The sequence below is a fragment of the Poeciliopsis prolifica genome, unplaced genomic scaffold, assembly GCF_027474105.1.
Source record: "Poeciliopsis prolifica strain line A6 unplaced genomic scaffold, Auburn_PproV2 SCAFFOLD009, whole genome shotgun sequence".
In the NCBI taxonomy this organism is placed as follows: domain Eukaryota; kingdom Metazoa; phylum Chordata; class Actinopteri; order Cyprinodontiformes; family Poeciliidae; genus Poeciliopsis; species Poeciliopsis prolifica.
In genome coordinates this window covers 4,192,023-4,206,552 of record NW_026562384.1, presented here as the reverse complement: position 1 = coordinate 4,206,552, position 14,530 = coordinate 4,192,023, and the positions used below count along the sequence as shown (strand labels likewise).

Genomic DNA, 14,530 nt, shown 5'->3' with positions numbered 1-14,530 from the left:
CTGCTTTCTGGCTCACAGTCATGGCTCACACGACACGGACCCGCCGCCACACATCCCTCTTTCATCCTCTATCCCCTCTCTAATTTTCTCTCACCCTTTTCTGCCATTGCTGCGCCTCCTCGTCCTTTTTCTTCTTGGCTTCCTCCAGCTGGGAGATCTTAGTGGTAAGCTCAGCCAGCTCAGTGGCCTGCACAAACCATGCACACAAATGGAAAAAGAGTTAAGAGTGCTTCTGATCTAAGGTCACCGTGCTCCGCTCGCGCGTGCAAAGTGTGAGGAAGGGCGCGAGCGCGCGTGCTTACATGCTTGACTTTTTGTTGTTGTTCTTTTTTTGTCTTTTTAATTTAGTTTTTGCATAACCGTAAACCTTTCAGTTTTGGCTTTGGGGCCCAGATTTATAAATCCTGAAAGGTTTGGATGTATTTCAGGTTCATCAGCCACCCTCCTCCCTCCTCCCCCCGCCACACCTACCCCTTTGGCCCCCTCAAGGCTTTTATTCTGTTCAACCAAAGATGAAGGACAACAGAATGTGCATTGTGCGTGAATACCAGGCCTTCCTGGCTCTTGATCTGGGTCTCGGAATGGTGCAGCAGGGCCGCTTTCGCCTCCACTGCAGCTCTGCGGTCGTTGTCCAGACGCTCTGCCTCCTCCTGAGCGATTGTTCTCTCCTTTTCCAACTCCAGGGCTCTGCGGGTCTGCTCTTCCAGCTCTAAAGCAACATCCCCACATGCGCAGGTCACACACACACATGCACACGCATACACAGAGAGAGGCTTATACATGGTTTGCTCTACAGGAATCCTAAAAAAAGTATATATATATATATATATTTTAAAAAAGCCAAGCCTGTCTGGATTCTTTTTTATTTTTTTTAATGCTCTTTAGCAGAAAACAATCCTACGAAACTGAGGGTGTCAACGGTTTGTAGTGGGAAAGTCGTCAGACCGTCTTGAGCTCTCTTTGTCTGCTCTTCAATCTGTCTCAATCGTTCCATCAGCTCCATGGTCTCGCGGGCAATCTTCTCCGTTTCCTTCTCGGCGTTTTCTCGCTTTTTTTTCTCGCTCTCGAGCAGAGCCCTGACAAGGAGAATTGTGCATAAATACACATTAGGTAAACTTCATCTCCTGACAGTTTTCTTTTTTTTTTTTTGCTTTTTTAAAGTAGAGAGAACACAAAGTAAACTGTAAAAAAATGAAAAGAGAAAAAAAAAATCAAATGACAGAGTCGTGTTATTTAAGCCTCCTTTACCGCTCCATTTGCCTCTTGTTCTTTTCCTCCCTGGCCTGGGCCTTCATCTGCTGCACCTCGATGGTGTCGGGTTTGCGTCTGCGCATGTACAGGTCATGGTTTCCCATGCACAATGCCAGGATGCGTTTGTTGATGCGGAGACGAGGTACATAGAAAACAAAGTCCTGCATCAAAGGAATCAGCAAATGCTTTTAGCCATAATGACATACCGATATTTTTATTTATTTTTTTATCCCCCAATAAAGTGATGGGTCCGGATCTAAAACGATTTTTTATTTTTTATTTTTTTGGTTGAAGACCCCCTCCCGCACTCCCACTTTCCCTCCCGATTTCTTGGATGATTCCCTAAATCTGGGCATGGAGTCAAAAGATGGGGCTGCCGAGGCAGAGCTCATGTCTGTAGATGAGATCAAGTAGCAGCTGCTGTTGAAATTCTACTCTCTGTAATTTGTGCTTTTTGCAAATTGATATTTTCACCAGAATCAAATGGGTTCTGTCACACCTCCTGTTTACAGACACAGTTAAAGAGATACAAATCTCCATTCCTCAGAAGGCAAAAAAAAAAAAAAAGAGAACAACAACAACAAAACTTTCCATTTACTTATGCAAGTTCTATCTTGTTAGTGGAGAAAGAGCGTAATTTTGTACTTTTTTTAATTTTATTTTTATTTTAGCTCAATACATGAATACATTTCAAACCATCAGAACTACAAATATTGTGTTTAAGGGGGAATTTTGTGTCACGGTGAACTCTCATGCTCAGTCCACCTCCAACCTCACCTCCTCTCTAACTTTCTCTCTCTAAACTGCCCATCCTTAGCTGTTCCTCTGATCTGCTCATTTCTAATCCTCTTCATCCTGGTCAGTCCCGATGAAAATCTCCGCTTCCTCAACTCTGACTTCCTCAGCTCAGTCTCCTGTCTTGGTCTCACTGCACTCTTATAGACTTTTCCCTTTTAATCTTTTTGATATCCTTATGTCACCTATCTCTCTGGACTTTTATGTCGCAGTTTTCCGTTTTATTTGTTACTTTTTCTTTAAATTTTTTAAAATCACAGATCTGAAGAGTTTGGCATTATTTTTAAGTGGGGTTTGTGTGCTTATTTTTATTTTTATTTTCTTAAAGAGGGGCTCCCCAAAGGTGCTACTGAAATCGTACGTATGCACTGTGTTTTTGTTATGTTTTTGTTTTTACTTACCGGGGCTTTCTTATCAATTGGCTTGATGACAAATTTCTTGTCGTTGAATGAGATGTTTCTTATCTCACTCCAGGGGAAGCCGATCTTTGGGGTCATCCTGCGAAAACATTAGCAGGCAGGTAAATCGAACCAAGGTAAATCTGCGGCGGTTTTCGGAGCGTGCAGCAACCTACTTGTCTTTCTTGTCGTAAATGTTCAGCCCCAGCGCGTCCACTCCCAGCCACAGCTCGGACCCTTTCTTGTTCTTGATGTTGAAGTAGTTGACCCCGTACATTTCCAGGTCCTGGGCTATCTTCAGATACTCCAGCATTGCGTCCTCCCTGCGGTGATTTGCGGTTTAATGACATGCCGAAACACAGGTTTGCTAAAAGCCCATTAATTCTCCTTGCACTGTGATCTCCCTACCTCAGCATTCCCTTGTGCTCTTGATGCCACACCTGGATTCTTTCCTCCCACTGATTCTTATTCAGCTTGTGCTGCTCCAAAACCCTGGTTTTATCCGGAAAGAGGACACGCCGATTAGAATTCAGGTGACTGGGACTGGAATTAAGGTGAACTTTTTGTTTTATACTTATATGAACGGGATGCTTTACCTCTGTGGCAGCAACTTCTCTTTGGTGAGGTATCCCGGTACGTGATAATCTTTGCTGTAGTCTCCGTGTTTGACTTGCACTGCATACGATGCCAGGAGCACTGCGGTCTCGGGCGGGCAGTATATGTCGTCGTTCAGGATGCTCTCCTTCACCTGAAACCAGGAGGAGAGACAAAGGCTCCTGGAGGAAAGGTACAATGCACTCACTTGTTGCCTCCCCGAGAAAACAACGCGCACATTCGCGTAGACTCGGCGCCTTCCAAAAGTATTTGAATTATTCCTGTTTTGTCTCCCTGCGACTGCAAACTTTACTTTGTAGAAAAATAAAAACGGAAATCGTCTGAACGCAACATCCCTGTGACAAAACAAGGTGGTGGCAGCATCATGCTGTGGTTCAGATTTTCTGTAGGGGTCAGGGAAAATACAAGGAACTAAATAGAGACATTTAGTGAACCATGTAGCGTCGCACTGCGGGCAGTGAAAGCGCGGTTCTGACAAACATGTACTGATGGGAGGCTGACGCCACGCTGTTCACATTTTTATTTGTTGACGTTTTGAAAACGATATCGAATGTTCCCCATGTAAAAGTATCACATAAAAAAACGGACGTTAAAATGCGCTGACGTTTTTGTAGTCCCAGTGAGACAAAATGTAAAAAAGTGTGAGGCGTATGATTACTTCAGCGAGAAGCTGCATATCTTCCACTTGAAACTGTGCTTTGTTTTTGTTTGGTCTTATACAGAACACCCATGTGGGCTTAGAATTTGAGTGTGAGTCATCATGAAAGCCTCGCCGGTCATTAAGAGAGGTCCTACATCTTGTTTGGATTAGTTTTCTTTCTTTATTTCCTTCGTGGGCTACTATACATGAATATTAGAGAACGCCTGTTGCTTCTGTTTCGACAAGCGAGATGCTCGACAGCTGGAGGACGTAATGCCTTTCTGTCGGGAGGAAACAAAGATACGGCGCGGTCCGACCTGCAGGAAGAAGAGGCGCTGCGTTGCCTCCTGGATCAGCTCCTCGGCTACCTCCTCCGGGTAAAACCTGGCCCTGAACTTAATCAGCAGGGGGTTGTTCTTCTTCACATCTTGAGTCGTCACCTGGGATTGATGCCCCAAAGTGGTGGAGTTTAAGAATAAGTAGATACTAATTAGCCTCATTAGGGTAAAACAACAACAAACAAACAAAAAAAAAAACAGACGTTTACACAAGCAGGGCGATACAAAGCCTTTCAGGCTTTCAACTCACTCTCTTGTTCATCTTGAGCCAGGTGGAGAAGCCTTTGCTGTCCTGATACTGAAGGCCGAAGAACCATGTTTCTCTTAGTCCGATCGTCTTCACCACCTAAGCACATCCATGGATGGGATCAGGGTCATTCTTTGTTCTGTTTTCTTTTTTTTTTTTAGCTGACTTCCTATCTGGTTGCAACACACCAGTTGTACCTGGTCAAAAAGCTGTTTGCCAGTCGTGCTTGGCAGGATGGCAAACTCCAACTCCGCGTCCATTGTTGTAACTCGGACATTGATCTGCCAGAGAAAACAGAGGAAAAGCTCCCGAATGTTCATAAGCGTGAGTCACTGGGAAAAGTGTTGGATTGCATGGAAATGCACAACTGGGAGTACAGGGAACACTAATTCTGCGAGAACATGGCTTTGTTCTACGCAACAAAGCTATAAGAGCTGGCTTGTTTACAGGGAAATAAGCAAAAAGAAAATTCCTCTAACATTCCTCTGTTTAGTCAGGAGCATCCAATCACAAGAGGCTAGTTGGGACTACAATAAAAAAAAAGTGAGCCAGTAGTGCATTATGGTCTTAATTGAGAATGTGGAGGTCAAAACAGTGGGACTACGAGCAGTTGTACAACTCTTCAAGACAAACTGTCAGAGTTTCTTAATCTTTTCAATCAGCACCTCTACATGTTTGACTCTTATTCAGCATAAGCTCACATAGTTCTAACTAAGGAGGCACATAAGGTGTTCATCTGAACTAACTAGGAACTTATGAAAGTCATAGCTATCTTCCAGGACGAGGAACTACTAGATAGAATGACAACAGCCCTTTGGTAACCATTAGACAATAGTAAAGACATTTACAAGGAGGCAAATGGGCAGTAATTCTGACTTTATTCACAGGAATCAGGTAACATCACTTTGCTTTCACCTCAGCCATTTCTGAGGTGGTGGTTGAGTTATCAGGACCAGCAAGGCTAAAGGGTGAAGGTGATTCGCCACTGGCTACGTTGACTGCCACCTCGTTTGAATGTCTTTAAGGAACCATTTGATGACATCAACAGTCAATGGAAATATTGAATAACATCAGTGCTGAAGTGTACAGCATCGATTCCCATCGGCTTTAATGGGGTGGAGCTTAAAAAAATGCCCAAAGGAGAGCTACGCTGAAGTTTGGACAGGAGTACAATCATCTTCACTGAGTTTCAACTGAGCTCAACACATAGGCTGTCTAAAGCTTTTACTGGAGGCCAAGTGATACCTAAAAGCCAGTGTTATTGACACTTTAGTGTGGCAATCACTAGGCACTAAAAGAAGATTGCATACTTGTGCTCCTACAATGTTACCCAACTCTGAGGATTGGTCTTTACCAGCAGGAAAAATAATTGCCACACATGTAGGTCCACCAGCATGAAGGACCAAACCATTCCATCTCCTGAACTGAAACACATCGAAAACTTCTAGAATATAATCAAGAGGAAGGTGAACCAAACACACCTGAGTAGGATGGAGGCATTAATCGTTGATGTTTTGCACTAAGACTTTAAATGGCGCGTTCTGACATACATGAATGTCTTCCGTTTGGGAATTGAACTTCTGCAGCCGCTAACAGGTCACCTCCATCCAGCTATCCATCGACGCTCTCCAACTTATGTGTACTTGCAAAGAACATGTAGTTGTCCTTCACTCACAGTATTTTGCATTTAGGTCAAAGGATTCACGTGGGATAAGATGACCAGAGCATCTTATCCCACGTGATTTCTGTGCCTTTCATCATGTGACAACTGCAAACAGGTCTGGTGGCATTTATTTCCCCTTGTTACTCTTGCATAATGGTTAGATTTGTTGATAGAATCAAGACTGGAAGAAAATCCTCATGACAGTTAAAGGGTTTTAAATAAACATAGCTGAGCTGCTTGGAGATTTGTATCATGAGTGGCACGACGTCAAACATAAAGTGAAAGACTGGATGACAAAACACACGAAATCTCTGATCAGAGTTGATCCCCCAAATATTGATTTCGGAGCCAATTTCTTATCTAAAACATGTGCAATTTAAAGGAAAAAGTTGGAAGTAGTTTATGAAATAATAAAAGATGTTCAGTTGACTTAAAAGCATACAAATGGAGGTCATTAAGCTGTTGTACTTGCAGGAGTTGCCATCATCAGAAGGCAAAGAAATCAGTCACACGAACCCTGTTTGCAATGAGGGAGCCTTCGGTTGGTCCTTGCTATTAGAGAAATTATCCCGCTTAAAACACTGTTATTATTTATGAAAATAATAACGGAGCTTGCCACGGTCCTCTCGATAATGGACTAAATCCGACAACACAGCAACAGTAGGTGGGAAACATTTGGCTAATATGTCATTTGTTTAGCCAAATACCTTTCCTCCAAAGACGCTTCCAGAACTACAATCCATCACAATGTTACAGCTTCGACTGAAAACACATTTCACCAAAGTGTCATTCAGAGGTTTAGGGAGGAATGAAGCATAACCAAAATATGGATATAAAACAATAATTTCTACTTACAGTTGACATTTGTGCTGTTTCTTTTATCGGCAGCTAAAATCTTTCTTCACGGATTGTTGAAGCCTTTTCTCTGCAGAGTCATATGAAAGTGCTTGCAATACCTATCAGGATTACAGTGGCTGAGAATAGGCCATTGTATTGTTCCTAAGTGCTGCTTGTTTAGTTAATCCAACTGCAACTCTGGCCCAGACATTTTAAAGAGGCAGGCTTTGCCTTCTCTAAACACCTTTCTCCTAAATTATCATAGGATGTGATTTTGTGTTGCTCATGTGACAGTTTTTGTTCAGCGCAGAAAGAAAATAGAAGATAACCCAAATGGATTTTCTGAGGAAAGGGCTGCACACAATAACTAATGTAAACGTGTCACAGGGCAAAAGAGAATCATCTTCTTTTTTGCATTTTTTTTTTTTTTTCACCCGAAAAGATTTTTATTCGGTGTTCCCAGTCTGCAAAAATCACACCTCATAGCATGTTCGTCGAACAAGACGGGGGGAAAAAAAATAGTTTGCGTTCGAGGGAAACACGGCTTTCCGGCTTATGGCTGTTCATTGTTTGTGGAACAAATGTGGTGGTAGTGTCATGGTGTTCATCTTTTATGGCTTCTGGCTTGTAATTCAGTCTGTCTTCTTCTTGTTATTATTATTATTATTATTATGATTATTATTATTATCATCCACTATTTTTCTTTTCCAGGGAAAACTTCAGACAGGACTTTTTTGTGATGTGGTTTTCTTCAGAAATGGCCCAACAGATTTTTCTGACTGAGCTGTGTATCTCCGGACCTCCTCCGGTTATTAGAGTTGCGATCAATGATCTTCTTTCCCAACTGTCCAGCCTAGATGGACAGTTGGTGTGGATTTTTGATATGGGTGATAAAACTCTTAATCCAAGGCACAGCTGAGTCTGAGGGCCACAGGAAAAGGGGAAAAAAATAGAGAAAGGGACAGAAAAGGTCTTTCCACAGTTAATCACCAGTCAATAGGGTGTGGGTGGCCCCCTGTATTGTGCAGAGAGGAAGCATGGTAGGAAACAAATGTGGCTGGCTAATGACAAAGTTGGTACTTCCAGTTTCCAGATTTCTAGGCTACATTAAAACAACGTTTTTAAGGAATCGGGAATGAATCTTGTCAGCTCTGCTTCAAAATCTACATTTCTGTTTTTATAGTTTTTGTGGCAACCAAGATCAATCAGTCAAATTGAGAGGAGCATGAACATTTGAACATTGTCATACATGTACTTATTCTGGTCTAACCTAGACTGATTCAAAGAATCTAGTTGTACAGATTCTTTGAAACTCGGTTTGGGTTTGTGAAACCTGTCCTTAAAACTGAGAGGAAATTGTGATTCATGCAAAACAATTTTAAAATAATCACCCATGCATACATTCATGTGTTGATAGGTTTGCATTTAATGATCGTTTGAACTGAGATGTTGTTTCAGAACCTCTCTGCAACTTCAATCCTGACGTGCTCCTGTGTTTTTATTCGCTGTCTAGTCACAAATGCTTTCTGACTAGCATTTAAATCTGTCACAGAATGGTTGTTCTTGTGCTGAAACTAAATTACACTTTTGATGATCGGATTTAGAGCTGTTAGAGTGGGGGTGTCTGAGACCAGACATGACAGATTTTTACTTGGAAAAAAAGACTTTGAAAAAAAATTTAGCGTTTTTTTTTTTTTTTCTTTCTTTCTTTCTTTCTTTCTTTCTTTCTTTCTTTCTTTCTTTCTTTCTTTCTTTCTTCGGCTTTACTAAAATGCACTCATTCATGTTGGTCTAGGACATAAAATGTCATTGTAAAAATGGAGGGGCTATGGAGACTTTCACGAGATACTGCAAGTTGGGCTCTGTTTTAAATCAGAACAAGTTTAAATGTGCAAAATAAAACAAAGGCATGTTTAGGATTCAGGACTAGATTTAGGTCAGCAGTCAAATTTAAACAAATTTGTTGCTTGACCATGCCATCTCCTTTTTGAACAAAAGGTCAGATTTCCTTAAGTTTTATTCCTTCCACTGAAGCACGTGTGGAAAAGGAGCTCTAACACTGAGGTTTGTTTGAGGAAATGCACCAGTAGCCATTGTTCACCTGCTATAAAAGTGGGTGTATCGCAGGCCTCCAGCAGGACATTGTTATGGTGAAAAATATGGCAGCAGTACAAAGAAAAAGTATGAGAAGATTTTTTTTTTTTTGTTTGTCTTCTGAGGCAAACATGTGCTTTCATCTTAAACTCACGGCTAGACTGACGGTCTCCAAAGAGTCAATAAGGTTGACTAAAAATGACCACATGCTAAAAAGATTGAAGCTGCAGCGCTTTGCTCATTGAGAGATTTAAAAAGGTATGAGCTGACTGGGAGGAAAAAAAACGGGCAAAATTCCATTCAACGTTTCACAGATGATGGAAAAAATTCCTGTTCAGAGCTGAGTCCAAGTTAGAGGTTTAAACCAGCAGGAGGGAGCGTGTGTAAGGAGGCAAACAGGAAACAGAAGGATTCGGCGAGGTATTAACATGTTGTTGACTGTCATGAACCCCCATCTTGAACAGCTGAGGCTTTCTTGAGTTATAGCCCCACACTTTTTTTTTTCACACTTTTTTAATTATAAATTGTTTCATTTGACCTGTGTCCGCCGTGACTGCCTGCGATTCAAAAACACTTTGACCTCTTACTCTTTTCTGACGCTATGTTTCCTATTATCGCCATGTGAGAAATGTTCTGCTGGAAACCTGAAGCACAGCCATATATATAACAGGTGAATGCCGGGTGAAAGTAGGCTTAGGTGATCGTGTCAGTGAAGAACAACCTCCTGCTAAGACTTTTCACTCACTAAATTACCTCAACATGAAAACTCTTGAATCTTGGCCCGCTCATTTTCTCAGGACTGATTTAAGTCTGGTTTCGGAGCCTATGTGCGGTCACGCCACGGCATCTCGACGGGTTTTAAATATGACCTTGACCATTCTGTTGAGCCATTTAGAGGTGGGCGTGGTGGTGGACTTTGGATCATCGTCCCCTTGCACAATCCAAGAGCTCGAACTCATTGACTCATTTCTACTACCAGACATTAGTCTGGTAGTAGAAAAAGCTCTTCATGATGCTTTGCTTAGCACAGAGCGTCTGGGCCCTCAGCTATTGAGAAACGATGGCTTGGTGGGGTGCGTGGATACTGTTGAAGTTTTGAATTTGACCCATTCACTAACGTTTGGCGTTGACGTATGTTATACGCCATTTTGACGCTATGAAGCTAACGGGAAATTGCCTGTGCTGTCAGCAACCATGTTCCATTACGGAGAGAGAAGTGCCAAGCTGCACAAGATGGCTGTTGATATTAGTTTGATATCTGGAAGTGTCGCCAACACGGACTGAGTGGCTTTGTTCAATTCCTTCGTCGCCATTGCTAAAACTACAGGGAAACTACAAATCTAAAACAGCACAGAAAATTAGCATAATTTCTTTGTTCTCAAAGTACGACAACCTGGCCTGGCTGATGGTAAGATATATTGTTAGTTTTACAGCAGATGTAACACACTTTTCTTAAGCTTCTACTTCTGCATCGACAGTCCATAGAATCTTTTTCCTGAAAATGTTGGGGGATTAACAAGACGGGTTTCTTCATGTGAAATGGGCCCCTTGTGTTCTTTGTGGTCAGTACTGTTTTTTGACTTTCCCCATCAAAGCCATTTTTGCCAGTATTTGATTATTTCTTATTGAATCATAAACTTTGAACTAAACTTAAGTGAATGGCTCCCACTGCAGTTAGCTAAAGTCCAAAAAAACCTTAGAAACTCTCCCAGTTTGATGAATGTCAATGACGTTGTTTCTCATCTGTTCTTGAATTTCCCTCCTATGGGCCTTTAAGCAAGATGTACAGTCTTTTGAGATCTTTTGATCTACTTTGTGTTGTCAGGCAGGTTCGAATGGAAGGAGCTAAATTAAGGACAATCCTAGAGTTTTAAATATGAGGCAATCCAAAAGACTTAAAACTTGGAGAGGAGCTTCCAGCCGCTCTAAACCTATAACAAGGATAAGGAATGGTCCAGATAAAACTGCCTGATGTATTTGATTTTAGACTGAAAGTACAGCCTAAATCCATTTTAAACATTAACATGTTGTACACTCTACATTCCTTGTTTGTACACTCCAACTGGTGAAATAAATTTAACTCTGATTCTAATGTTAACAGATGCTTTCCATCCGATTAACTGAGCTTGAGCTATTTAAGCTAAGATGAATAGCCTCTTGCAAAGCTGATAAGAATACACCCCAGAAGACTTGGGGCTATAATTGCTGAATACAAATGCACTGCAGACTTTTCAGATTATTATTTGTAAAAAGAAAAGGAAAATAATGTATCCTTTCTGTCCCACTGCGTGGTTATGTCCTCTTGTCTTTTGATCTGTCACATTAAATCCCATTGAAATACACTGGAGTTTGTGGTTGGAACCTATCAAAGTATGACAAAGTTCAAAGGTCATACTGCACGGCATTGCAATGTGATCTAAAGGAGCGGGAGAGCAACGTAATGCACATTGTACCGGATCGCAAATATGTTTGATCTCTTATAAAAGAAAAAAAACATTACAAACACACACAAAAAAACAAAAAAACTGTGTGGTTTCCCAGTTTGAGCCCTGTGACGATGTGGAGTATTTAACTCCTTAATCACCTCTGAGTATACTGTGTCTTAAGAAAAGCACAGAACCTTCAGGTGTTACCATGGGGCTACTATTTAATTTCAGGTGGATTTTTCTTTCACAGGAGGACATAAAAGAGCTGCTTTGCGGGGCGGAAAAAAAAAAAAAAGAGGAAGCTCCAGTCGCTTCTATATTCTTTTAAGCAGTTTGTAACTTTGAAAATCATTGTATTAAAACCAATTTAAAAAAAAAGAAGAAAAAAAAAGAAACATCAGCTGATTTGCAACAAATTTGAGGTATGTGGTAATATTAGCCATACTCCATTCAAGCATACTAATACTTTTATAGCCTGCAGAGCATCAATAAATTTTTTACTGCTGTCAGATGTTCGCCAGCATCACACGGCTTGTTCCGATGGGGATGTTCCCTTCAAAAAAACATGAAAATAAAAAAATTCCAGAGGAGTTGGTTTAAGATCCACCAGAGACGCCGTCAAAATACGTCTTCTTAGTTGATCTCAACAGAAAACTGTAATTATGGAAACAAGCAGGAAATAACCTATAGGAGTAAATACTGGATACGTTATTATTGCAAAATGTCAACCCTGTGTTTAGATAGGTTTTACTTGGAATATCTCAGCTACTAAAAATGATTGCAAAGCGAATAATTTGTAAATCTGTGTTGTTTTATACAACACAGATTTCTAGATTTTTAATTATTTTTTAACATACTATTGCTGTTTTTTAATCAAAGTTTGCAGATGTTTCTTGAACGTGTTCTTACCCAAAGTTCTATTTCATACATTACATCAATAGGGTGTAGCATCTAAACTACAGCCTAAGTATTAAACTACCCTTTGCGATGTATTTTTAACCTTATTATGGGGATTGTAAGATTAACTTTTCTGAATGTAAACGACAAAACTCCCAGAGTTATCAACCTCAGAGAGAGAAACGTGTAGAGATGAAGGTGGTTCCATAAGCTCCGCAGGAGTTTAGGGGGAATTATTCTCCTAAAAATGCACTACTGTAGGTTTTTAGTGAGCTGTCTGTTGGGGTCACAAAAAGGTCACCTTGAGACAGGGCTTCCAATTGTGTCCACAGACTGAAATATCACACCACATTTCCCCCTGCAACAGAGATGACCTGGTAGTTCCTCAATTTATAAGGTATGTTTCATGTTCAAAACAAAAAAATGTTAAAAAAGGGAGAAGCATAAAGTTAACGAGGATCCTAAACCCGCCAGAGAACTGGATGAGGTTCCAGGCATCCCTGCTGCTCCTCCGACTCCTGTTCAAGAACCGGAGTCCTCCTCTCCAGTTCACTCCAGGAGGACTTGAAGAGAAAGGTATTTGAGACATTTCCGACACTCGGTTAAGAGACAGAATCCCCCTTCTCGCCTCATCTCCAGCAGCTCGCCGTGCACCTCTTGCCAAATTTCCTGGGAGTACTGACATCTAAGACAGAGAGGTTGCAACTGGGAAAGGCCACCTTGGTTTAAGATGATCCTTTCCCCGTGAGCACACTGAACCCACAGTTTTCACTTAAGTCTAGGAGGAGGTGAAGACATCCTTGAAAGAGATCGATAGACACCCCGCCACCGCTTGCCGATGAAAGCCCTGACAGTTCTTGTAGAGAGGTCAACCTGAAGGAGGACTGACTCTGCTGCTACATGTTAATCCGCCATCTCTTTTCTAACCCATGCTTGTTGTTGAAGTTCACTCTGAATCACCAGGAAGCGATGAGAAAATTGCTTCCTTCTCTGACTCATATACAATAAAACAGTCTAGCTGGTTTTTTTCATTAGACTAAACTGAACTCTGTCGTAAATCACATCATTCTCCACCCACTTTCAAAGCACTGCCATCAAATCCATTCAGCGTTCTATGATGCTATTATAGGTTGCTAAGCATAACATAAATTATATAGTCAGTTTATTCAGAGAGACTAGATCCTGGAATCCAGTAATTTAGAGGAAATATGAGGTTTGTATTTAGATTTTTGCTCAATGCCATTCTGTGATCAGTGAATGGATTCATTCTTAAAACTGATGCATTAACCACAACGGGAAATAAAAATATACGTGCATGTATATGTCTTTTCTATTGCGATGTTTTGTTTTTTATCTTATTTCATTTTTGTCATTTTATTCTTTTCTTATTTTATATTTTTCATGTGTCCTTGGACAGCACTTTGGTGCAGCTTCAACCCGCTTTGAAAAGTACTATAAAATAAACTTGACTTTGACATTGACATTGATGTATGAGGCACAACTATGATCACTTAAAGCAGAATATAAATCAGGCAATGAGAATAGTTCTTAAAGGTGACCTATGATGCTTCTTTGAACAGGTTAGGATGGGTCTTTAGGCTACACAAAACATGTTCAATCATTATTCTTTTTTGTTGTGCAAAAAATCTTTTTTAAATAATGAGATGTCAGACTGGTCAGGTCTGCCTATTTTCGGATCGAGCTGATTTAGGGCCTCTTGTCACTTTAAATCCAAATAAGCTGCTGCTGATCACGCCTCTCGACTCAACGTTTACACTGGCACGTGAAAATTCCAGCAAACGGATGCACAATTATACAAACGTACAACTGTGAAAAGCAGAAGTGGAGTCTCCTGCGCAACAATCGAGAATGCGGCGGGTGGTTTCTGAACAGTGAGTCAACAACCAGACATTTGTCTTTTCCAGCGGCCACTGTACGGCGCATACAGCGGTACTGACCGAATGTGCCTTCGCTTCAGGTGGGGTTGCTCGGTAACGGCACAGTGCCCATCAACTGTGACTCAGCATTTGAAACGGTTCATTTTCCAGACCCCCCAAAAGACATCAACTTATTACTGCCAGAAAATTGCTGTGTGATGTTTTTAAGTGCTTAGGCTGTTTTTCAGAAGCAGTTGAGATACAAAACTGAAGCATAAAATGTGAAAAAAGCCAAATTTGCATTGGTCCCATTTAAGGAAATCCCAGCTTCTAACCAGTCGACAGAACCGGAATCACCAGTTCTGTTTTATGTTAATTATCTTTAATTCTTTTAACCTTTATTTACCTTGGTGAGTAACTGAGAACAAATTTTTATCTCCAATAATGACATG

At 41.0% G+C, this 14,530-nt stretch overlaps 1 protein-coding gene across 8 annotated transcripts in view; it reads right to left on the bottom strand.

Annotated features, from left to right (window-relative positions):
* LOC129362680 (moesin-like) overlaps positions 1 to 14,530 on the bottom strand; it is a 39,646-nt gene that overhangs the window by 4,662 nt on the left and 20,454 nt on the right. For 4 of the 8 annotated variants that reach the window (XM_055034382.1, XM_055034383.1, XM_055034381.1 and 1 more), the window contains 11 exons: positions 4,482 to 4,565; positions 4,288 to 4,383; positions 4,017 to 4,139; positions 3,041 to 3,192; positions 2,853 to 2,936; positions 2,621 to 2,767; positions 2,448 to 2,544; positions 1,249 to 1,412; positions 946 to 1,076; positions 549 to 709; positions 95 to 187 (listed from right to left, as the gene is read on the bottom strand). In XM_055034382.1, coding sequence (XP_054890357.1) covers positions 95 to 187; positions 549 to 709; positions 946 to 1,076; positions 1,249 to 1,412; positions 2,448 to 2,544; positions 2,621 to 2,767; positions 2,853 to 2,936; positions 3,041 to 3,192; positions 4,017 to 4,139; positions 4,288 to 4,383; positions 4,482 to 4,544 — 1,311 coding nt within the window. In that variant the 5' untranslated portion in view covers positions 4,545 to 4,565. Of the gene's footprint in view, positions 1 to 94; positions 188 to 548; positions 710 to 945; positions 1,077 to 1,248; positions 1,413 to 2,447; positions 2,545 to 2,620; positions 2,768 to 2,852; positions 2,937 to 3,040; positions 3,193 to 4,016; positions 4,140 to 4,287; positions 4,384 to 4,481; positions 4,605 to 6,802; positions 6,923 to 14,530 lie in introns of those variants that run through there. The other 4 variants (XM_055034378.1, XM_055034384.1, XM_055034385.1 and 1 more) reach the window with 3 other exon arrangements.